The 24,638-nt window shown below is 45.9% G+C and overlaps 1 protein-coding gene across 11 annotated transcripts in view; it reads right to left on the bottom strand.

Annotated features, from left to right (window-relative positions):
* Positions 1-24,638, bottom strand: part of LOC137412121 (oxysterol-binding protein-related protein 8) — a 199,543-nt gene that overhangs the window by 61,126 nt on the left and 113,779 nt on the right. For all 11 annotated transcript variants that reach the window (XR_013621788.1, XM_078769775.1, XM_078769773.1 and 8 more), the window contains 6 exons: positions 24,119-24,395; positions 22,275-22,459; positions 18,957-19,038; positions 18,721-18,819; positions 17,390-17,486; positions 17,170-17,268 (listed from right to left, as the gene is read on the bottom strand). Coding sequence is in view for 10 of the 11 variants with exons in the window: in XM_078769775.1 (XP_078625901.1) it covers positions 17,170-17,268; positions 17,390-17,486; positions 18,721-18,819; positions 18,957-19,038; positions 22,275-22,459; positions 24,119-24,395 (839 nt within the window). In the remaining variant the exon portion in view is untranslated. The remainder of the gene's footprint in view (positions 1-17,169; positions 17,269-17,389; positions 17,487-18,720; positions 18,820-18,956; positions 19,039-22,274; positions 22,460-24,118; positions 24,396-24,638) is intronic.

Here is a 24,638-nt window from a genome sequence, read left to right as displayed (position 1 = left end):
AGCCCTCAGTGAGTTGTGTGCGGCAGGGACCGGCGGAGATCGATGCCATGGCCGTGTCACAAGGACCGACGTGCACGATTCGTGCCGGCCCCCGCCCTGTGTGGTTGGTGCCGCGCCGTGGCGGCAAAGGCAAACGGCAAGGTTCAAGGGGAGGTAGGAGAGTTCGGAGCCGCGCCCCCTGGCGGGTGCGGTGCTCCGACCGTGGGCGGTTGGGGCCATCGTGCATGGGACCGCGAGGCCCCGCGCAGGGATGGGGCCCTGAACCTCGGCCCATCCATGCCTTCTCCCCTGGATCGAAAATGCCGGACGGACCCAACCTACAGTAGACCAACCACCCGAATGGATCGCTCGGCTTTTCGAAGCCGAGCTGTGACAATGTATTCCCACTTGGAGAGGCTCAAGTGTAGTGGACGAATGGAAATAGTATACCCTACGTGGGGGAATGGTGGTTTCACCATTCCTCACACGATCTGGGCCCATGAGCATTAGATTAGGGGGATGGCAGTGTTAGGCACATGGGGGACCAGCGATGGTTACCTCCACGGGGCACCGAAGCTAGCCGAGGGAGGGCTAGGATAATTGATAGGGAAATTAGATGACGGTAGAGGACATGAGAATTAAGTAGGGACATTTGTACTGTAGTGGGGACGTAGAGAGGTTAGGTGGATGATAATGACGAAGGGAGTGCTTAGTTTAACGGGATGACGGGGAAGCACGAGTGTTAGGGGAAAAGCAGATAGATAGATGATGCTGAGTGTGTGAGGAATTGTATTGAGAAAAAGTGGAATTGTGTTGGAAGTGTGTGAGCACAAAAGGTGCGAGGAATTTTGTGTGCGAGAGTAGTGGTGAGTGGAAATAATTGACGTGTGAAATGAATGGTGTGGAATGCTTGGTGTGGAAATAAAAGGTGTGGAAATAAAAAGTGTGGAATGCATGGTGCGAAGGATTGAATGGGGGAAGAATGGAACCCATTCGCGAAAGCCCGGGGGGGTAGTGTAAACCCAGGTAGAGGGCTTCGGCAAAATTTGTATGGATATTGACACCTGTGGTGCAGGAAGTGGAAAGTAGTGCTTTGGAGGGTGCATGAGTCAGTGAAATGGCTGGGCGTGTGGTTTAATTGGCGAGTATGGTTATTGGGGCACTCCGTCACTGGTAGTTTGTCGGCCAGGTGAGGCCGCAGGTAGGCTCTGGGAGCCAGTTAGGGTAGTCGTGAGTTGTTGAGTGGGGCCCGAGGATCCATGGGAAGGACCCGGGTAGCCCAATGCCAAGGAGGGCATCAGAGGGGTAAAGAGCCAGGAGGGGCCTTCCCCAGTTTAGGTAGTCGCAGGAGCAGGTAAGCTCGGGTGGCGACTTCAGTGGCGGAGGTGCGCAGGTAGTTGGACCTGCTAGTGGAGCCACACGACCCAGCCCCGAAATTGTGCAAGGGCACAGTATGAAAAATTGTGGAGTGAGACCCAAATTTGGATGGCATCACAGGGTGGTCAATGGGGATTCGGTTTTTAGAACCACATAGTTTAAAGATGGCCGATTGGCAGGGTATAACCCCGGGTAGTTTAAAAGTAAATGTCATTAGAGTAGTTAGGAAGAGAAACCCCCTTCGCATCATCCACAGCCATTCACCAAGGAGGACGAAGCTCCACACCAGGACCAAGTGAACTGTTTGAGTGTAAGACGCATCATGACGTAATGGGACATTGTGTTTGTTCCATTCCTTCCTTCCTGGGAGGGATTGGGAGATGAATTTGGATTAGAGGGGGATATGGGAGACAAGACGTAGTGACGAATTTGTAAATACAAAAAAAAAGGGCTAGGGTAGTATAAGCCGACGTTGGGGGGTATGAACGGATAGGGACGAGCCTGCTCTGCTCGCTCTTCAACGCCCCTCACGCTGCATTACCTTGTGTTTTTGTGTACCTTTGCGCCCTTTCCGCTTTGCTGGTCGTGCTTTGTCTCTCCCCCCACCCCAGGACCATTTTGGAGGTGGAACTGTGCAGCACCATTGACCTGTGCAGCACCATCGACCTGTGCAGCATTCCCTGCTGCACCTTGCTACATCTGTGCAGCCGAACAGCGCAGCACTTTGCTGCCATATCCTTGTGTTGTAACTTTGCTGCACCTGTGCAGCACTTTGCTGCCACAAACACTTTGCTGCACCGCATACACTTATGGACCACAGGTTTTGTGGCCCGGCACCTCTGCTGTGCAGCACCTTGCTGCAAATTCACCTTGCATCTTCGGACCACTTGTTTTGAGTGGCATCAATGTCACGCAGTCGGACCACATAGGGTTGGCCCTGCCTGGCAAAGAAATAAAATGAACGCATTTTGTTGTGCATTTTTATTATGGTGTGCTAGGGACGAGAAGATTTGTAAGTTGAATTAGCCCTGAAGAACAGGAATGCTCCTGCTTGGAGCAGGTATGCCGGTCCGGGGGCTAGCCGGTTTGATATATGCACACAGAAGATGCAAGAAGCAAGCAGCAAATGTGAATTATTTTTGAGTGTGTTTTTGTGCTTTGCTGTGCTTTCTCTCCCCTCCAATCTTCTTTCCAAAAAGGACAGGTCCTGGGTCATAGAATTGTAAAATAAGGTTAAGTTTTTGTGCTTGTATATAAAATACTGCCCACCGGCTATGTGTTTAGTTTGACAAATTCCGGATTCGGTTAATTGTGGGCGTGATTCTGTTAAAGTAGCTACTCAACGCAATAGGGGGGACATATTTAGTGTTTTAAAACTGTCGCACACACGGGTTAGAGTCAATGTTAGGGGGAACCACATCTATATGTCACATGTAAAAGTAAAAGTTAATTTCCAGATCATTCTCAAAACCGGTCGTTCCATTTTTTTTGTTTAGGTTCGACTCGGGGACGAGTCTGAGGGAGAGGGGTAGTGTTGCGGTTTTGAGTTTTGTATAATAAAGGTTAAATTTCTCCCTCATAGTTAGTCACACAAACAACATGTAGCCTCGCGATAGTGCAGTTATTTCATAGTATGTGTGAGAATAGTCCTTTTCCTGTGTTAGTTTTGCGTTGAGTAGAGTAAGGAGAATAGGTCCTTTTCATACCTCCATTGCCTTATGCCGCCTCTATTGCCTCATGCCGCCTTACGCCTCTTTGTGCTGCCTTTGGCTTTTTGGCGCGAATTAACACGAGGCCGGCCTGGCAAATCGAGCAGGGACCGAATGAGGGCGGCAGAGAAGCTGATGGTAAGCGTGAGCTGCCAATCAGGGCTCAGAGGGAATGGCTGCGGCAATGCGTCACGGGGTGTGGTTGGAACGTTCGGGAAGGCTAAGGGCGTGGCAATAAAACCCATCGTGCAAGGCCCCCACCGCCATTGAAACACGGTGAGGACTGACGAGAAGGGAAGAGGAGTTAAAGGAGCGTGGTCAGCAGTGGAGTTTGAGAGATACGAGATCGGAGAAAGACGCGCATGAACCAAGATACGCGCTCATATTAAAGTGACGCGCAGTTGAGCTTAAAGCCGAGCCGCTATATTGCATTGGGTTACGCGAGTGATAGCGCGCTGGTTGCTAAACAAGCTGTGGAACCGCCAGCCGCGCCTAGAGACGCGCACATTCCTTCCCGCCTTCTTGCCTCATCATCAACTGCCTTTTGTTCGGGAGACGCGCTACGAGGATCCTTTCCACCGCCTGCTTGCGATCATCGAGGGATGTGCTGTGACCGAGGAGAGCCGGACGGGGCCGTTCCTGGACGACCAAGTCGGCGCGTTTGGCCTGAACAGCATCCTGCCTGCAATTTCCCTGTGTGAGTGCGAACGGGCCCATGTCTGGGATTTTTTAATACGACTGTTTAAGTTCTGCTCTGTGTCTGCTTTCTACCGACTTGTACATGCTTGTGGGAATAATAATTAAATCCTGTTCTTCCTTTATTCGATCGTCCTTGTGTTTTCCACCATTGACTAAGCGTGGTACGAATAGAACCGCTCGAATCGGGTTCCACTACTAGAAAACTGCACGGACCACGTGGTACTCAATCCACTCGGTGTACCCAAATTACACGTGGCTCGTGCGAGGCTTGCTTCCCCGCTTCCGCGGCGGCGCAGGTATTTAGGTAAGAGCGAGACTTGGTCCCGAAACCCTACCTTGCGTTTGCACGGAAGGGGCGTTTCAAGTCTCTCGGTTCCGCCGGCCCAGAAAGAACAAGGGGCTTAATCCTGCCTTGGTAAGGGTAAGAAGGGCAGCGGAAAACCGTAACACAACAACATGCATTTTAAAGGCCATTTTCCCTACTAGAGCGGGGGTTAGCCTTGCGGTCCCCATGACAATCTTCTCCATTTTGCCCTATTTTCTGCATCTCTCCTTGTTAACCCCCTTGCCCGCATTTCTTCTTCCACCATCTTTAGCCGTCTTTCTCGGTCTTCCCCGTCCTCTACTTCCTTCTACATTCATTTCCATCACTCTTCTCAACCAGTCACTTTCATCCTTCCTCAACACATGACCAAACCATCTCAACCTGTTCCTCTTCACAGCATCAATCACAGGCTCTATTCCCATCATCTTTCGCAATTCATCATTTGTCTTCCTCTCTCTCAACGATACTCCGCACATCCGTCGAACCATTCGCATTTCCAGCCTTTCCAACCTTCGTTGCTGCTCTACGTTCATTACCCATGTCTTGCTCCCATAAATCATAACACTTCTCACACATGCAGCATACACCTTTCCCTTCAGCTTCAACGACACTCCCCTCATCATCAGCACGCCACTCAGTTCCCGAAACTTCTTCCATGCACATCTCACTCTAGCAACCGTTGCCGAGTCTGATCCACCTTCTCCATTCAGCATGTCTCCGAGGTAGCAAAATGTTTTCACACCTTCCAGCTTCATGCCGTCTTCAAGATCCAACTCAACATTTCCTCCATCTGCAGTTCCCTCTGTGCACACCTTACATTTGAATGTAGCTGCCACACTGGTTAATGACCCTCTCAGACCACTACATTTTTGATGAACCCACTCAGCGGACATTGTACATTGAATGGAGTTCACTCCGACACCCTTCCTACACACAGCACAGGGCCACTTCCCAGTTCTTTCCACCTCCCCACATGCTTTACCAATTGCCATCACCTTCGTCTTTCCGATATTCACCTTCAGACCTTTTGTCTCCATACATTCCTTCCACTTGTTCATCTTTTCCTTCAGTCTATCCATACTTTCCGCAATCAACACCAGATCATCTGCATACAACAACTCCCACGGTAAACCCTCCTTTACGTTCTGAGCCAGCACCTCCATCACAGCTACAAATAGTAGTGGACTTAGTACCGACCCCTGGTGCACTCCCACCTTCACCTCAAACTCACCACTGTTCCCGTCCTTCGTCCTTCCAGCTGTGCGCGCTCTTTTGTACATTGCCATCACTACTCTGATCAACCATTCCTCCACTCCTAACTTCCTCAATGCCCATGTCAATACTTTGCGTGGAACCCTATCGAATGCTTTCTCCAGATCAACAAACCCAAGAAACAACTTCTTCCTCTTTTCCATGTACTTCTCCTGCAACTGCCTCACAATGAAAAGCGCGTCTGTCGTTCCTCTTCCTGGCATAAATCCAAACTGCATTTCGTCGATCTTCACTTTCTTCCTTATCCTCCTCTCCAACACCCTTTCCAATACCTTCATTCCATGCTCCAATAACTTTATCGCTCGGTACGAGCCACACTCCAGAGGGTCACCTTTCCCCTTGTTTAGAGGGACGAGGGTACTCAGTTCCCAATCCACTGGAATGCGGCCTTCTTTCACCACCAGATTACAGATCTCTGTCATTCTCTTCACACCCCAACTTCCTGCTGCCTTCAACATATGAATGTTGATGAATATGCGGTCCGGTCTGCGAGAGGACGCTGGCGTTATTTGTTCGCCGCTTCTCCGACTGGGTCATTGTATTTAGTCTGCTTTTCTGGTGGTCGTGGCGGCTTTTTGGCCGTTGGGTCTGCTCTCTACTCGGTCCCGGCTCTGCTCCCGGCTTTGCCTGCCCGGCTCTTCCACCGTTGCCTCAGGCCCGCTCCCGGGGCGTCTTACGCCTCTGCTACCCTTTGCTGTCTTGTTTGCGGCTGCGGTTGCGCGTGGACGAGGGCGGTTTGCCGCTGGAACACCACGAGGCCTAATAGCGGTGTTTTTGACGGTGGACTTCGTGAACGGTGAACTCGTCCTCGTCCCCTTCGCTCCTGCCTGGCATGGCTCAAAGGTACTCCGCCGCAAGGCTTCTTCTGCTCAACACTCACTCCACCCCATCATGCATCTCTGCAATCAAATACCACGGACTCCTGCGACGACCTCGATACATTCATAGAGGCTCCGGTCGCAAGTTTGTTTACTTACAAACAGGTCACTCCATTCCCGTACTCTGGTCAGCTCAGCGCACTCCCACTCATCGACTACGTCATCACAGCAATGCACACGATCGCGCCTCCTGTCTGCAAACCCTGCCAAAATTACCCGAGTTCATCCCCACCGTACAAAGCAACATGAAGCTCACTCTGTTTAATACCGGTCCCTCAACAACAAAAGCCACATCCTGAATGACTACATTCTGGACAATAAACTGGACTTTCTCTGTCTCACTGAAACCTGGCAACAACCTCTGGACTACTTCTCACTCAACCTCACTGCACCCAATGGATATTCATACATCAATAAACCACGCTCGGAGGGCCGAGGTGGTGGAATTGCCGTAATTCACCGACAGGACATCAAGACCAACCTCATCTCCATCTCATCTGCTCCATCATTTGAACACCTGGCTTTTAAACTCTCTGGTCACACAGTCAGTCATGGCAGTTGTCTACCGCCCTCCCAAACCACACCCATCATTCCTGTCTGACTTCTCTTACTTTCTGACCCAGCTCTGTTCCTTCTCCCCCTCAATCCTCCTCCTCCTCGGTGATTTCAATATCCACATGGACGCCACTGACTCCACAATAACCACTGACTTCACTGATTTACTCACCTGCTTTAACCTCACTCAACATGTCAACTTTCCTACCCATAACCGTGGTCACATTCTCGACCTTGTCTGCTCTACTGGACTAATTTTGCACCATCTCTCTAGCTCCGACCTCACCCTCTCTGACCACATAGCCATCACTATGACCATCAACATCCCCACCCCAGCACCAAGGCATTATCGCATTATCAACTTCCGTAAGCGAAACTCTCTTTCACCTACCTCATTCTCACCCACCCTCTCTGAAAAAATATCCACTTCTCCCTTCGTTGACCTCCACACCCCTTCTGACCTCACTGACTACTACAACCACACTCTCTCCTTCTGCCTCGACCAGCTTGCGCCTATGAAAACCAAAACAGTTTCTTTCACCCATTCTGCTCCCTGGTGTACCCCTGAACTCCGCCTGATGAAAACTCGTGCTCGCCAACTTGAAAGACTCCGCAATAAAGCAGGTCTCACAATTCACTCCCAAGCCTACAAGGACCACCTGCAGCACTACAAAGATGCCCTCTCCCGAGCCCGCTCCGCCTACTACTCTCAAATTATCCACTCTGGCTCCGGAAACCGAAAAGCAATACTCAAACCAAAACCCAAACCAAAACCAAAAAATACCCAAAAGCAAAAGGAAACCAAAAATCTCTACAATAAACAAACTCCTCAGCCCCCTGCACACCACCACCCAGTCATTCACAGCAGACAACTGCATCTCCTTTCTTTCATTCTTCCAAAGCAAAATTGACAACATCTACAACAGCTTAACCACCACCGCACCTGCTCCCCCTCAAACCACCTGCCCCCCCTTATCCTGCCAACCCCTGTCTCAGTTCTCCCCAGTCTCCCCGACTGACCTCTCTGAACCCCTCATAGGAATGAAAACTGCCACCTGCACTCTGGACCCCATCCCCTCCAGCTTTGTCAAGGCCTCCCTTCCTGCTCTCTCTCCACTTATCACTGCAACAATAAACTCCTCCCTGTCTTCAGGCATCGTCCCACCATCCCTCAAAATTGCTGCTGTTACCCCCATTCTGAAAAAACCTTGACTCAACCCTGACACCCTAAATAACTTCAGACCCATCTCCAACCTACCCTTTCTGTCAAAAGTTTTGGAACGCTCTGTAGCCACTCAACTCAAACATCACCTCTCTGCCAATAACCTGTATGAAACATTCCAATCCGGATTCCGCTCCAACCACAGTACTGAAACTGCTCTCCTCAAAATCACCAATGACCTTCTCCTCTCCTCTGACGCAGGCAACCTCAACATTCTCATCCTCCTCGACCTCAGCGCCGCCTTTGACACCATCAATCACACCATCCTCCTCACCCGACTTGAAACCACCTTTAACATTACCGGCACTGCCCACTCTTGGATCAAATCTTACCTCTCTGACAGACGCCAGTTCATCTCCATCAATAACTGCAAATCCCCCACTGCTCCCCACCCCCAAGGTGTCCCCCAAGGTTCAGTTCTCGGCCCCCTCCTCTTCATCCTGTACCTGTCCCCCCTTGGTCACTTAATCCACCGTCATGGTCTCCAATTCCACTGCTTCGCCGATGACATCCAGCTTTTCATCTCCACCAAGTCAATCTCCACCGCCACCCACTCTATCCTGACAAACTGCATCACTGAAACAAAATCCTGGCTTCAAATCAACTTCCTCAAACTTAACTATGATAAATCTGAAATAATCATCATTGGCCCAAAAACGCTCACCAAATCCATCCATAACTTCGCCCTCAACATTGACGGTTTCCCAGTATCCACCTCCCCTCACATCCGGAATCTTGGCATCATCTTTGATCAAACCCTCTCCTTCAACAAATACACTAAACAAATCACAAAGACAGCCTTCTTTCACCTGAAAAACATCGCCCGTCTCCATCCATCCCTCTCCTCCACGGCTGCAGAAACCCTCATCCACGCCTTCATCACCTCCCGTCTGGACTACTGCAACAGCCTCCTCTATGGCTCACCCTCAATAATCATCAATAAACTCCAATACATTCAGAACTCCGCTGCCCGTCTACTCACCCATTCCCGGACCCGTGACCACATCACCCCCGTCCTTTATAAGCTTCACTGGCTCCCCATCCCCCAGAGAATCCAGTACAAAATCCTCCTCTTGACCTACAAAGCCCTCCATAACCTGGCCCCATCCTACCTGACTGAACTCCTCTCCAGACACACTCCCACCCGCAACCTCCGCTCTCCTGGCGCCAACCTCCTGTCCCCCCCCCCCCCCCCCATCCAGACCAAATTCAGATCCTGGGGGGACAGGGCCTTCTCCATCGCTGCTCCCACCCTCTGGAACTCACTACCTCACACCATCAGAGACTCCTCCTCACTCACCACATTCAAAACATCACTCAAGACCCACCTGTTCAACACTGCATTCAACATTTAACCCACAGCATCTAACCCCTGACTATCTCCTCTCCTTCTCCCTCCTTTGTGCTTTGAATATTTCCCTATTGATTCTTCTTTTTTTGCAATTGTCTTTATGTTTTGCTATGCGTTATGTTTTGCACTCTGTCAAAGCGTCTTTGGGCTTCCTGAAAAGCGCTATATAAAATAAATGCATTATTATTATTATTATTATAAGTTAATATTGCACTGTGTCCTTCTGATCCTTCCATCCTTCTGTAAATTATTTTTGTTTCTTTCCTTCGCCTTGGTTCCTTTAATTGTGTAAATAGTTAGTAATAAATCATATTTGTTCTTCCTACCTTGCCTTCTTTCCTTTACATCCGTTTCGTCCTTGTCTTTTCCCTCATTGAATACCTGTGGCGCGATTTTGGCCAACGTTTCAGGATCGGGGTTAGTCTTTGCTAATGACTCGAACTTCGGGTTGCTAAAAACCGCTCGGCAACTAGACCATCTAAAACCGGGGTTCAAGCAGGGGAGTCCCTCCCCTGCTTTGCGGTCAGGAGTGGCACTCAGGTCCTTGGGACTTTTCATAGACCAAATACCCTGGCTGCTCCAGACCGGAAGGAGCGTTGGGACTTCAGGACTCACGTCGGTCAGTCATAGACAAGGGGATTAATCCCCCCTTCTTAAGGGGAAAAAGGCCGACGTAGAGATCCGTAACAGTATTATTATTATTATTATATCTCCCACAACTCCAGTCGGCCCTCCCGCTTTTCTACCCTTCATTGCTTTTATCGCTTCCTCAACTTCCTTCTCAGTTATCTTCTCTGCCGGTCCTAAAACTGGGTTACTCTCTATGTTGCCATCCCATTCATTCTCTGTATTCAACAGCATTTCCATATATCTTTTCCATCTTCCTTTAATTCCATCTGGGTCGACAACGATTTGTCCCATTTCATCCTTCAAGCAACTCACCCCCATCACATCACACCTCTCTTTCGCTATCTGCTTTGCAATCCTGAATACTGCTTTCTGACCCTCTTCCGAATCCAAGCGTTCTCCGAACATTTTCCGACATGCCTCCTGCGCCTTTGCTACCTCTTTCTTTGCAGCCTTCCTGGCTGCCTTATAACTTTCATGCTCTGCCGTTTCTGCTCCCGTACCCTTCGCCTTCTGCCACTCCTTGAACTTCTTCCTCTTCTCGTCAATCCTCTTTCCAACTTCATCATCCCACCATCATGTTTCCGAGTGCCTCGGTGGTCCTTTTGTCCATCCGCATACCTCACCAACGGCTCCCAACAGACTAGCTTTCATTGACATCCAACCACTTTCAATCTCAACCACATCATCCTCGACCCTACTCAGCCTCTCTTTTAATGCCTCCCTTACTGTCACCTCTTTCAACCTCCACACCATCATTCTCGGTTGGTACATCACCCGCCGAGCTCTCCTCCCACCTTTCACCCTTATGTCGCAGACAACCAAGTGGTGCTGTGAAAAAGCCTCCTCCCCCGGGATCACCTTTGTGTCCCGGAGGTGCCCCCTATCTCGCCTACGCACCATCAGGTAGTCAACGGTTGTCGTCGACCCACCTGACGTGTTTGTAACAAGCTTATTATCCTCTTTCTGGAACTGAGTATTACAAATCAACAAATCAGCTCCATCAGCAAACTCCAAAATCCTTTCACCTTCTCCATTTCTCACACCATATCCGTAACCCCCATGAACTCCGTCAAAACCATCCATACTCCTTCCCACATGTCCATTTAGGTCTCCTCCTACCACAACAACTTCCTCATCTTTCACGTTTTCCATCAGCTTCTCTATCGCACACCAGAACTTGTCCTTCTCTTCATCGCTCCGACCAACCTGCGGAGCATATCCCGAGATGATGTTCACCAAGAGCTTTCCAATCATCATTTTCACCATCATCAACCTATCACTCACTCTAGTCACACTCACCACACTGTCTACAAACTCCTCAGAAAACAGGACACCAACACCATTCACGCCTTCTGGGCACCCTTGCCACACAAACTTGTATTTCTGTCCCTGCCTACCCTTCACCATTCTCACACCACTTCCCTTCCATCTCGTCTCTTGCACACAACATATGTCCACTCTTCTTCTGACCAATACTTCCACCACTTCTCCTGATCTCCCTGTCATTGTCCCTGCATTCCATGTCCCAAACCTCAGAAACCGATCTCCACTTCGGGCTGTACCCTGCCCATATGTAGTTGTAATTGTCATGGTTCTCTTTTTGAGGCAATGTTTTTATGGCCGGATGCCCTTCCTGACGCCAACCCCCTTAGTCGTCTCTTACGACACGCAGGGATACGGTGTACCTATTCTAATCCAGGGTACACACTGGGAGACATTCAAAACATGGAAATTTTGGGGGGGGGGGGGGGAGGGGGGAGGGCGGCGTCAGCATCACGGCTGCGGTTTAAACATATTTAAATAATATTGAAACAAAACCATGAAAAACAATCTGGGAAAAGTCTCAAAGTGAGAACGTGGATTTGAGAAAGCAGGGGCAGAGGTGGAAGAAAACCGAGATATAGGGGGTGGGGCACAAGGCGAGACGAGGAGGAGAGCGAACAAGCACGTGTCCGGGAGGAGAGAAAGAGTTAACATAGAATTTTTTTTGTTTGTTTATTTGTTTGTTCTGTTTTCAAAACGCTGGACAAAGGGTAAGATGTTCGTGAGAGGTAGGGGGGAGAAAAGAAAATCAAAGAAACAAGCAAATACTATGAAGGAAAGAACCCATATTCACAAAACACCGACGGGGGGGAGGGAGCCCGGAGAGACCAGGCCACGCACGCGGCGCGAACAAAAAAAACGACTAATTACACACAAATTTGCAACATCTACAAAACCAAAACCAAATAGAAACACACAACAACACATACACAACAAAATACCCAGCGGAAATTTGACAAAGACGAACGGGAAAACACTCAAACTTTGATGCCATGGAGAGATCGAAGCAAGCCTCGTCGCTCGAGGGACCGGAAGTCGGAAGTCCTTATGGAAAACCGTAACTATATATATATATATATATATATATATATATATATATATATATACACAAAGAATTAAGTTAAGCACCCCCCCCGTTTTTTTACAACCTCGCACATTACAAGTTTGTTGTCGTCAAAACAGTGTAATATACCCATGATATTGCTATATTTTCTGGAGAAGTGATATTATGGTCACATAAAAACATAACAATCATGCCGTTTTCAATATTTTATTCTGAATAATTTAAGGTGAAATTTTTTGGGAATTTTAGGCATATTTTCACCTCAATTTAAGTATGGAGCTATAGGTCCATCACGGACAGTGTGGATGACGTTTATGTTTTCTAACGTACAGTCATTGTTCTGAGAAGACCTCTAGCGATCTTTGCGTCAATAACGTGTGTAGGACCCACGTGATCGGATCACTAACTCAACCCTACGTCTCATAGACCCTGTAAGCCGTCGTATGCGTTGCTGTGGCAGGTTGTTCCATTCCCGATGTAATGCACGTTCCAATTCATCCAGATTGGCTATTGGAGGGACCATCTTCGCAATTTGTCGTCCCAACAAGTCCCAAACGTGCTCGAGGGGGTTCAGGTCAGGACTGTACGCAGGCCAGGGGATGGTTGTCACAGCACCTTGCTCCAGCAAGGCTCGGACGCGTCTCGCACGGTGAGGCCTGGCGTTGTCATCCATGAAGATGGGTCTGCTGGCGAGGGTGTGGTCATCGAAGTGCGGGATTACGGTGGTATTCAGGATTTCCGGACAACGCCAGGCCTCACCGTGCGAGACGCGTCCGAGCCTTGCTGGAGCAAGGTGCTGTGACAACCATCCCCTGGCCTGCGTACAGTCCTGACCTGAACCCCCTCGAGCACGTTTGGGACATGTTGGGACGACAAATTGCGAAGATGGTCCCTCCAATAGCCAATCTGGATGAATTGGAACGTGCATTACATCGGGAATGGAACAACCTGCCACAGCAACGCATACGACGGCTTACAAGGTCTATGAGACGTAGGGTTGAGTCAGTGATCCGATCACGTGGGTCCTACACACGTTATTGACGCAAAGATCGCTAGAGGTCTTCTCAGAACAATGACTGTACGTTAGAAAACATAAACGTCATCCACACTGTCCGTGATGGACCTATAGCTCCATACTTAAATTGAGGTGAAAATATGCCTAAAATTCCCAAAAAATTTCACCTTAAATTATTCAGAATAAAATATTGAAAACGGCATGATTGTTATGTTTTTATGTGACCATAATATCACTTCTCCAGAAAATATAGCAATATCATGGGTATATTACACTGTTTTGACGACAACAAACTTGTAATGTGCGAGGTTGTAAAAAAACGGGGGGGGGGGGGGGTGCTTAACTTAATTCTTTGTGTATATATATATATATATATACAGACTTGGCATTTAATATGGAATTTTTTTTTTTCTTGACTTGGGTTTACTTTCTTAACTCGGTATATCAATCTGGTGAGTTTCTTTTACGCTTCGGTGATTTCTTTGTTAAAAGAACCATGTCACTGATTGTCTGTCGCAGCAAGAAGTCAGTAACAGGATTATATCACAGGTGGCGTGACAAAATGTACGGACAGCTACATTTGATGTTTGGCTTCACAATCGGGTATATAAGGGTTGTTGCGTTCTGTATTAGTGGAAAACAACTGCTGCACGTCTACAAAAGTTATTGTCGCTTCCCCTGGAGATGGTCCATCAACTTGACAATGCTGTTTGTCATTTAGTGGTGGCTTTACGAAATTCGGGCATGAAACAGCGTGCTATTGCTTGGCAGTATGGCATCACTCAAGGTCAGGTGTCAAAGATCCTGAAACGAAATGCTCAGAGGGGTGTCCCTCCTCCAATACCGAGGCCAGGACGTCCCCGCAGAACCACAAGGAGGGATGATCGCCAGCTGCACCGGTTAGTCCGCAATGGCCGTACCAAGTCAGCTAATCGGCTTAGGGCTGAGTGGCAGCAACTGACAAATGTGCCTGTATCCAGAAGGCTAGTCGACCAACGACTGGTTCAAGCAGGCTATCGTGCCAGGCGTCCCCTGAGAAAGCCACATCTGACCAGACAACACCGCCAGCGCCGATTGCAGTGGGCCAGAGAGCACCGTCAATGGCAGCCAGGACACTGGAATCACGTGATCTTCAGTGACGAGTCTAGATTTCTGGTCTATCGTCAAGATGGCCGCGTCCGAGTGCGCAGACAAGTGCATGAAGCCTACAACGAAGATAGTATAGTGCCAAGAGTCCAGGCTGGAGGTGGTGGGATGACCGTTTGGGCTGCTTTTCATGCAGGGGGCAAAACTGACCTGGTTGTTCTGAATGGAAACCTGAACCAGTTCAAGTACAGGGCCATTCTGGAAGAAACATTGCTTCCATTTGCTCGTGCAGCCTTTCGAGGAAACTTTGTCTTCCAAGATGACAATGCACGGCCTCATCGTGCTCGCATGATCCAACACTTTCTTGCTGACCGTGGTGTGGAGCATATGGAGTGGCCTGCCATGTCCCCGGATATGAATCCGTTAGAGAACTTGTGGGCAGAATTAACGCATCAAATCGACAACTTGGACCAGCATCCTACCTCTGTGCGTGAATTGCAGCAGGCTATTGTCACTGCATGGCAAGTGATTCCTGTCCAAACCTTGGCAAATCTCGTGAACAGCATTCCTCAACGTGTACGTGCTCTCGTGAATGCTCGTGGGGGTTGCACGACGTACTGAACTGTAATTTTACTGTCCGTAATCCCAGTCGTAATTTAACTTTTGTTTTTGTTAAAAAAAAATTTGGCTAATGTGCAAAATAAAGAAATACTTCTGGAAAACGTACAGAAGTTTAACACAGTACTGTCCGTGAATTGAGTTCAATATCAGTTTACATCACTTTCAAGGATCAATTTATTTGCTTTGAAATGTCAAATGTGGTTTTTGTTTCTTTTAAAGGTCACTTTAACAAAATCTAGAATAGTTTCAACATAATTCCAATGTACTTTTGGTTCCAAGTCAACTTGAAAAGTAAGTTCACCCCCACAAAAAAAATATTCCATATTAAAATCCAAGTTTGTAAATATATATATATATATATATATATATATATATATATATATATATATATATATATATATATATATATATATATATATATATATATATATACATATACATATATATATATATATATATATATATATATATATATATATATAGTATATGTGAGAGGTGTGTGTGTGTGTGTGTGCGTGTGTGTGTGTGTGAGTGCGTGTGTGTGTGTGTGTGTGCGTGTGTGTGTGTGTGTGTGTGTGTGTGTGTGTGTGCGTGCGTGTGTGTGTGTGCGAGCGCGCGGGCGCGCACAGCTTTTTGTTTGATTTTAATATGATTCCATACCTCTGGCCCAATTGCCCCTGAAATGTGCTGTCCTGCATGCATTAGCTCCAGATGCGGAAAGTCAACGGCACAGTAAAAACTTTCAATTTGCAGTTGGTGAAGTAAAAACATAAAATAACAGCGTTTTGGCAAATGATCCACCACGCGGTGACCCGGGTTGCCCCGTGGTTTTTTGACCATTTTACATGATTAATTAATTTATTTTCGGAGGAGTGTAACCCGGGTTCGCGTGATAGGAAAATGCTTTGTGTACCCATACTATTTGGCAAGAACAAGCACGTATCGATGCAATACACAGCAGAACTAGGTCTATCCTTCTCACCTCTTATTACAACTTTTAATATACAACGTTTAAAATGTGTGTGATGATCTTTTTCCAGGGCCACTAATTGGCACCGCCGAGCAAGATTCTAGTCCAGGCAGTACTACGTCACTCCTCGTTCTCTAGGGAGCATTATTTATTCAACCCACCCCACACGAGCATAGTCACAGTAATAAAGAGAGAAACAACAGGAAATCAGTTTACAAAATCTATTTTAATCAGTCAATAGATGTCAATGCAACGTCAATAGCCAATAGTTCAACTTGGGATGGCAACGTTGCCAATGTCACAATAAAGTCAATAAAAGTCCGAGTGGCGGGAGCAATCATTGTTCAGTTTCGTCTACTGTTCGCACTGTTTGGATCTACGCAACCTATTGGATCGCCAGTATTGGCATTATTTTCCCGGTTTATTTTGATTGTTGAATTTGGTATCACATCTAAACAAACTTTATTGAAGAACTGCATGCCTAGTGTGGCTGTTCCGGGTCATTTTAGCCTTCACGAGAGAACGGGTTACTGTTAAATGGCCCTGATTTGAGAATTGCCGTATCTCACGAGGTAACCCGGATTAATCAATATGGCGGCGTCACGGTGTAACCCAGGTTATCACGGTAACCCGGGTCACCACATGGTGGATCAAATCAACAGTCATAAGTATGGTGTCCCCTTCAGCATGAGAGGGGAGGAGCTTGGCTTGCACCGAGTAGGCGAGAAGATTATTCTTTGTCGGGAATCAAACCACTTGCATTTAAACATTTATATTCCGAATGCAGAATGTAAAGCGATATACAAAGGACCCAAAGTCTTCGTGACTACACAGTGTAAGGAGTGGTCGCAGGCTCAGCCTGTCATTGCCTTGTTGCACTCCAGAGTTCATTTTGTTTGCTACAACTTTAAACAACGATCTCCTTGATGTTTCACGAACATTTAAATAACCCGATCTTGATTGGATGATCCAACTTGTATTAAATAACTGAAAGCGTGTCGTTATACACCTTTTTGTGACGCAGTGCTCTCGAACAGCAACTTCACAATTCGACATGCCAGAAAGTAATAGCACTGCAATTCCTGGAGGCATACCTTTGCAATGTGCATAAGGCATAGTCATAATGTAGTCCTCTCCACGGTTCAAGAATGTTAAGGTGCCTTCCCCGTCTAAAATAGCAGAGAGCGAATTTCCTGACGAAAGAAAGAGGGAAAAAGTGAATAAATTAACGTAATTAATTAACGTTAACATAATGTGCATCATAATTTACACAGAATTGATGAATATGAAAAGGAAATAAGCTGCCTTACTGACCATAAAACTTCGACTTAGCCAAGATGCTTCCACTGATGCAGAAGCCATCCTTCCTATTGCTGATATAGAAGGCAGAAACTGGAGGGTGATGAGATACCTGCGGCAAAACAAATGGCAAGAAATTATAGGTCCAATTAAAATGCTACAGCCGAAGTAAAATGCTGAGATATATACTACTAGTTGAAAGTCCGTCAAAATGACGGGTTGGAACAGTTTATTCGACGGTGCAGCCTCGTGAGCATGCCAAAGGCTGAAGCGTCGGCCTAGTGTCAGTTGTGCTTGTATCTTTACCCGGCGCTCGCGAAGCGAAAAGCAGGGTTAAGCATTCAGTTACGTACGTACGTGTGCCGTGTACCGTACGTGTCTGCATTTTGAAAATTCATTTTCTCGGCAACCGTTGGTCCGATTGACATGGAATTTTCACCATAGGAGCGCCTCCTCCTTTAGAATATTTTAATGATAATCATGACGTCATAGGTCATGTGGCACAAGCGCCATCTTGGAAAAAACGAAAAATGTTGCACCTCTATATCTCCAAATCCGCTGCATGGAAAAAAAATTGAAACATGGCTCATTGTAAAGAACTCCATATGGGGAATAGGTGTTGTTAACGATGTCGCCATTGGTGCCATAATGATGACGTTATAATTCGACAGGGACAACGCTTAGTCTGATCAGTTTGAAATGTATTGAGCGTGATCTATGCAACAATTATATTGGAGAATAAAAAATTTATGTCATCGCTCACGTGGTCTGGCAGCCATATTGGATCAAAGAAAAAAAAAAGGTTCAAAAACAGAAGAGTTAGCTCACAATAAGTTGACTGTGCAGGGGAAGTATTCTATGAATACCATCTCGTCTTTAATTTTAGTATCATACGGACATAAATTGACACTTGTTTTGCTCTACGCATGTTGCACATCACGTGCAGCGAATTTCACCTCCCTGCGCCTTGTATTTATTGTTGTTTAAAAAAACGCTTCTGTACACCACCCATGAGGCTTGGTTTGCAAGCCACCATCTACAATTCCAATAGAAGAGACCTAATTATTATTTTATGGAAAATATTTTACGACTGTTTTTTCCGCAAAAACTGACCGTAGTGAACACACATTCCTGTTGAAAGATTGGCCTTAAAAACCTACGTGTATGAAGGGGACAGACATCTGTATAAACATGCAAACTGATATATGTTTTATATGGTAGATAGGTGAGGAAATGGCAATATCAACGAAGGCCAGAACCTTTACAGTTCCAATCAACAACAAAATCCCTAGAAATCAAGAATGGACGGGTCTATTCCCACAGATAAACCAACGATATGGACTTGCCTGCTCAGCAATGTAGAAAGTCTTGCTGTCTGTTTCTGGATGAACCCACAAACAGCGGAATATTTCACCAATAATCGGGTTGTATGGCTTTTTCAAACCCTGTGGAATCCACCAGATACATATATAAATCAACCATCTTCAAAATTAAAAAAAATCTTTAGTTCCTGCTACTCTACCACCCCACCCCAATCCTAGCCCCCAATCCCAGCCTTGCATTGCATAAACTTTGAACTTACCTTAGGTTTCTTGTAGAATCCAGACAAGTACCATTGAACCACCTTTTTCATCCGCATGTAAGCATTTTCTTCCAGTGAAGCTCTGAAAGTGTCAACATATGATGCAAACACTCTGAAATAATTCATTTTATGAATGAATGAATTCATTTTATTGCTAGTACCCGACTGCAAAGCCGCAATGAGCCGGCGAAGTCAAAGCCTCTTGCCACTATTTTACCCATCACTATGGCATCAGTAGGTTAGGTAGTTGGTAGTAGGTAGGTGTAGTAGGTACCGTACCGAGTTCAAAATGACACCATTTGCATTCTGGATGAGATTAGAATTTATAAAATTTCCTTCTTGATTAATTCGGTGAATTCCGTCTCAACTTCGGATATTTCCGGCCGTGAAAAACTATCCCCTACGGCTGCGAGATTTCTAAAAAATAATTCTTCGTCAATTTTAGAATATTTGACGCCGTTTTCAGCATCCGAAATGTGGTAAAAAGCTTTTTTTAAATGTTTTTTCAAATGCTCGAATCTCATTGGTTCTGGTAATTGGTGACGATTTTCGTTGAAGATAACCAGGGCCCGTGTGGGCCCGGGGAACGAGGTTGGTCTTAAAGTATTTTAATTACAAATTAGAGGTGCATAAGATTGTGAATCAAACAAAGACGGGTGAAACAAACTCCTATTGAACTTTTTTGCAATTTTTTTATGCACACTTCCGCATCCGGAAGATGGCGGCATCCATTGAGTGATTTGGTTTTTGAAATATTTTTTCAAATGCTCGAATCTCATTGGTTCGGGTGTTTGGTGACGATTTTCGTTGAAGATAACCAGGCCCGTGCGGGCCGAGGTTGGTCTTAAAGTATTTTAATTACAAATTAGAGGTGCATAAGATTGTGAATCAAAAAAAGACGGGTGAAACAAACTCCTATTGAACTTTTTTCAATTTGTTATGCATACTTCCGCATCCGCAAGATGGCGGCCTCCATTGAGCGAGTTGGTGCGTCAAACTCAAAGCTTCGAAATTCTCAAGGGATCCAGCAAAATCTGGCTTTTCAACGTAATACGTACGGCGTACGCATTCATTCACAACACCGGCTTCGCCGGCTATTAATTAAGAAGACACTTTGACTCCTTTTAGGGCATGAGAGCAAAGAAAACACAATAACACAAACGTCTACAAAACGAGTGATGTCTGAATACAGATGACCAGATATAATATTTATTTTTAAGCACAACTCAGCTTACAAAATTTCTCTACGACAGCAAAGAAATTAATAAGTTATTGTAACCAGGATAATATGCCACCAATAAACCTCACCACATTAACCAGCTGACCAACATTACCTACATCTCATAACTCATTCATTTTACGCACTGAGGGATTTTCCCAATAACGATGTTTCATACACGTCTTACGAGGTTCATTGAACGCAGGACAGACAAGAAGAAAGTGAAATTCATAACCAGTAGCATCAGCCTCGCATAATGGATACAGCTATTGAAAAGTATCTTTTGAATAGCGACCATGAGAAACAGGAAGATTATGGTTGCCACAGCGAAATTTACACATATTAACTCTGAGCAATGGATAACTCTCATTGGACAAGGAAAATACAAACCTTTAAATCCATATCACCAGAGCTCTCATTTTTATATCAAAAAGCAATTAACCATGCAACTTTACAATTTGCTTAAAACAACATTTTAGTGCCTTTTGTTACATCACTTCATTGGTCAAACCAGTGATTGAGTAACGATTAATGATATCCGGGATATTTTAAAAGTTGTACTTTTTGCAAGTCTCCAGGGACAGGAAAAGTTCATCTATGAATTTAAATAATTTCATGCACTTTGAAAAGGTTAATTGTGTTGCACACTTGACGTCACCCAGAGCCAAAGCTCTCAGCTACTTATACCACCCACCACAAAACGATGGTGCAGCATCGGGTGGCGAAGGTTGGATTTGTCGAAATGGTTTAGAGAACATATTGCTTCCAAAATAAAATTTGGCATCAACATGAATTGCCTGTTCTCTCATCATTTCAAAAGTGAATGTTGAGCTTTGCCTGCATGCACAGCTTTTCAAATGCAGCGTGGGAAATGTCCGCGGTAAATGGGGAAACATAAGAATGCATGGACAGACACCACAGTTCTCAATATTTAGAAGATTTAAAGCAGTACGATTTTAATCCTCATAATAGGACAGCAGAAATTAAAAAAAACTCATCTTGTAGCTCCAATAATTACAAAATAATGACACACACACTTAACATAATGTCTGCTGTGATGTAATGATATGGCAAATCTAAACTTATGGTGATGTCATCATATAACTCGGGTGTCCGCAGGAGTATGTCAAATAAATTTCCGTGAGAAATGAATTGGGGAACATATTACATTTTGCAGTGACAGTATAAGAGAAGGGAGAGGGAAGAGAAAGAGGGAGGAAAGCTGGAGGAGAGTGGCAGCATGAACATGAGCATGGTAAATTGGGTGTCAGGGGAAGCGGTAAATTGGAAAATGAGGGTATAACAGGGTCAAAAATATTAGTAGTTACAGAAAGCTCCATGCATATGTTGCGATAGAACGAGGAGGAATAGGAACAGGAGGGGGAGAGGGAAGAGGAGAAGGAGGGGATGGGGGGTGGGGGGGGGGGGGGAGATTGAGGAGGTGGAAGAAGAGGAGGAAGTGAAGAAGGAAGTGTGGAAGGAGGAACACTACAAGGACAAGAAAGAGGAATAGGATGAGAAGTGTCCAGGAATAGATTCATGAGCAGTAGGATGAGGAATAACATGAGGAGTAGCAGAAGGAGTATATACATCTCGGCAGGATCGACCCGTCCACAACCCCAGCGGGATCGACCCGTCCGCAAGCCCGGCGGGATCGACACGTCCGCAAGCCCGGCGGGATCGACCCGTCCGCAGGCCTGGCGGGATCGACCCGTCCGCAGGCCTGGCGGGATCGACCCGTCCGCAACCTCGGCGTCATCAACGCGTCTGTACATCTGGGGGAATTAACCCGCCCTTAATTCAAGGGGAATTAACCATCTGTAATTTTAGGAGCAGTAACCCATCCGTAAATCTAGGAGGATTAACCGTCCATAATTAACCAGGGGGAATTAAATTGGTGAACAACTGGAACAAGCCTACTCATAAAATTACATCAAGATAAATGCTGATGGCTGCAGCTAGGACATTTAATGTTTAAATCAAATTGAATTAACACATCAGAATACCAAATGAGAGATCTTGAAGAACTATTATTTCTGAAACTGCAATCGTTAAAAAAAAATCCAAAAAATCCTATATTACATATGAAGCAGTCTTACTTTGAGAGAAGGTCAGCATGGTAGTAGTAATCAGAAAGTTTGTCAAGAAAAGAACGTGGTTCCAGGATAAATGTTGGCAGGACCACTTTTGACAGATCCATTCCAGGTCGGACCTGCTTAAGCAGCGTCCAGATGAGACCTTTGTTTTCCTCTGACACAGTCTCAGTCTGTGCTGCTTCTCCAACCTGAAAAAAAAACGACAAAAATCATCAAAGCACAAAGCACAAAACCCACAGTTAATTTACTGTAAGACGATAAATCCTGAGCATTGCATTATCGGACATGAACACTGAAAAAATAAAAATAAGAATGGCACTTTATAGAGCACATACACCGACCAAGCTGAACAGTTTACATGTTGTATCCCACTGATAGGCCGGATCTACATCCGGTCATGAACCAAAATCTAAACGGCTTGTTTTTGTCACCTACCCAACTCATCCACCAAGTTTCGTCCGAATCCATCCACAACTTTTTGACATATCATGCAATATATCGTTTTTGGCTGTCTCTCAATGTTGAAGAATTACTTTAAAAACTAGAACGGCACTCAGTAGAGAGCACACCTGTGAACAGTTTACGTTTTGTTTCTCAGAGTAGTCCAGAAAAATCACAAAACAGCATCACATTTAATCAAAATCAATCACAGGAATCACCATATGTCCAGTCTTTCATAACCTGATCTGCCCCTCGTTTTTGGCCATATCACTCAATGGTGAAGAATAACTTTAAAAATTCTACTACCTGGATCTGAATTCGGATCTTCACCAAACTCTAATCATTTTGTCCTTGTCACATACGGCTACCTCTCTGCCAAATTTCGTCTGAATCCGTCCACAACTTTTTGAGATATCTTGTTCACAAACGGACAGACAAACGGACAAATGGATAGACAAACGGACAGACAGGGGTGAAAACAAAACCTACATCCACCTTTGGTGGCGGAGGTAAATATCAGGTGCAAAACTTCAGGTACCCCGATTTAGAATAGGTACACCGTATCCCTACGCATGCAAATGCAAAAAGATGCAAAATAGCACATGCGCATGCAAATGCAAATGCTGTAAGAGCGTGCCCAAGGGTTGGCGTCAGGAAGGGCATCCGGCCATAAAAACATTGCCTCAAACAGGGAACCATGATTGTCATGGGGCCCGCAAGGCTAACCCCCGCTCTAGCGGGGAAAACTGGCCTTAAAACGATCATTCATTCATCCAGATCTAGATTTGGAACTTCACCGAAATTGAATTGATTCGTCCGTCCGTGTCATCCACCCAACCTGTCCACCAAATTCCGTCCAAATCCGTCCACTACTTTTTGAGATATCCTGTTCACAGACAAGCAAACAAGAAGACGTCATGCAGAGCACAATACTTGCAAAATCTACCCCTCCCAAAATATAAAGTTACCATGGACACATCAAATTGTCCATTTCATTAAGATTCAAATTGACAATCTTAATCACAGCTCGGGTCAATCGGATGAAAATTGACGGTTTTTCAGATGAAAATGGATGATTTTGGAAGTTTGACCTTGACTTGACCTTTTGAACTCAAAAATAGTTGGTTTTCCAATTTAGTGACTAAATATGCAAATGCTGTTCAATTTTCAAATAAATTGGATGAAAAATGGCGATTTTAGAAATCTGACCTCCAGATGACCTTTGACCTCAAAATCAACAGGCTTCTCAATTTTGACGACCTCGACAACTTGGTGAAGTTTTATGACGATCGGTTTAAAATTGTGACCTGTAGGCGAGTGACAAACAAACAGACAGACAGACAGACAACAGACAGGGGTGAAAACATAACCTTTGGGGGTGGGGGTAATAAGTAAAGCAAAATCACCTCTCCAAGCTCCTCATTTGCTTCTTCAACGTACGTCGTCCACTCAGTTTGTGACTCGGCACTAAAGGGAGAGCCCCCATTGCTGTGTGACCCTCCACTTTGTGAGCCACCATCTTGGCGATCTGATACATCCGAGTCGCTGTCTTCAGTTCGCTCAGCCGTGCCATCCTCGTCAGATTCCTCAGGATGTGGGCTGAGCCCGTTTGGGGGCTCTGGAGAATCCCAACGAATACCTTGCCCAGCAAAAGGTGTCCCTTCCTGTTCAGCATCAGTAAGGCTGTGGAAAAATGTTTAAAAAGTGACATTGTCACAACTTATGTAAAGAAAGCATTTCGCTTAATCCATTTTCTATCCGTACAGCAAATAATTGCTTAGGAAATATGCTGATATCCTCCTCACAAGCGTAGACCTCCCTCACACACCTCAATGTTAAACAAGCATTCTGAGTATTGCGCTGCAATACCTGTCCCCTACCGGCAGTCTGTCGTCCGGAAAACTGTTGGGGAAATTACCAAAGTTC

The sequence above is a fragment of the Myxine glutinosa genome, chromosome 1 (assembly GCF_964187855.1).
Source record: "Myxine glutinosa chromosome 1, kmMyxGlut1.1, whole genome shotgun sequence".
Classification (NCBI taxonomy): domain Eukaryota; kingdom Metazoa; phylum Chordata; class Myxini; order Myxiniformes; family Myxinidae; genus Myxine; species Myxine glutinosa.
Note: the sequence above shows the minus strand (reverse complement) of the source record. Positions and strands in the feature narration are given on the sequence as shown.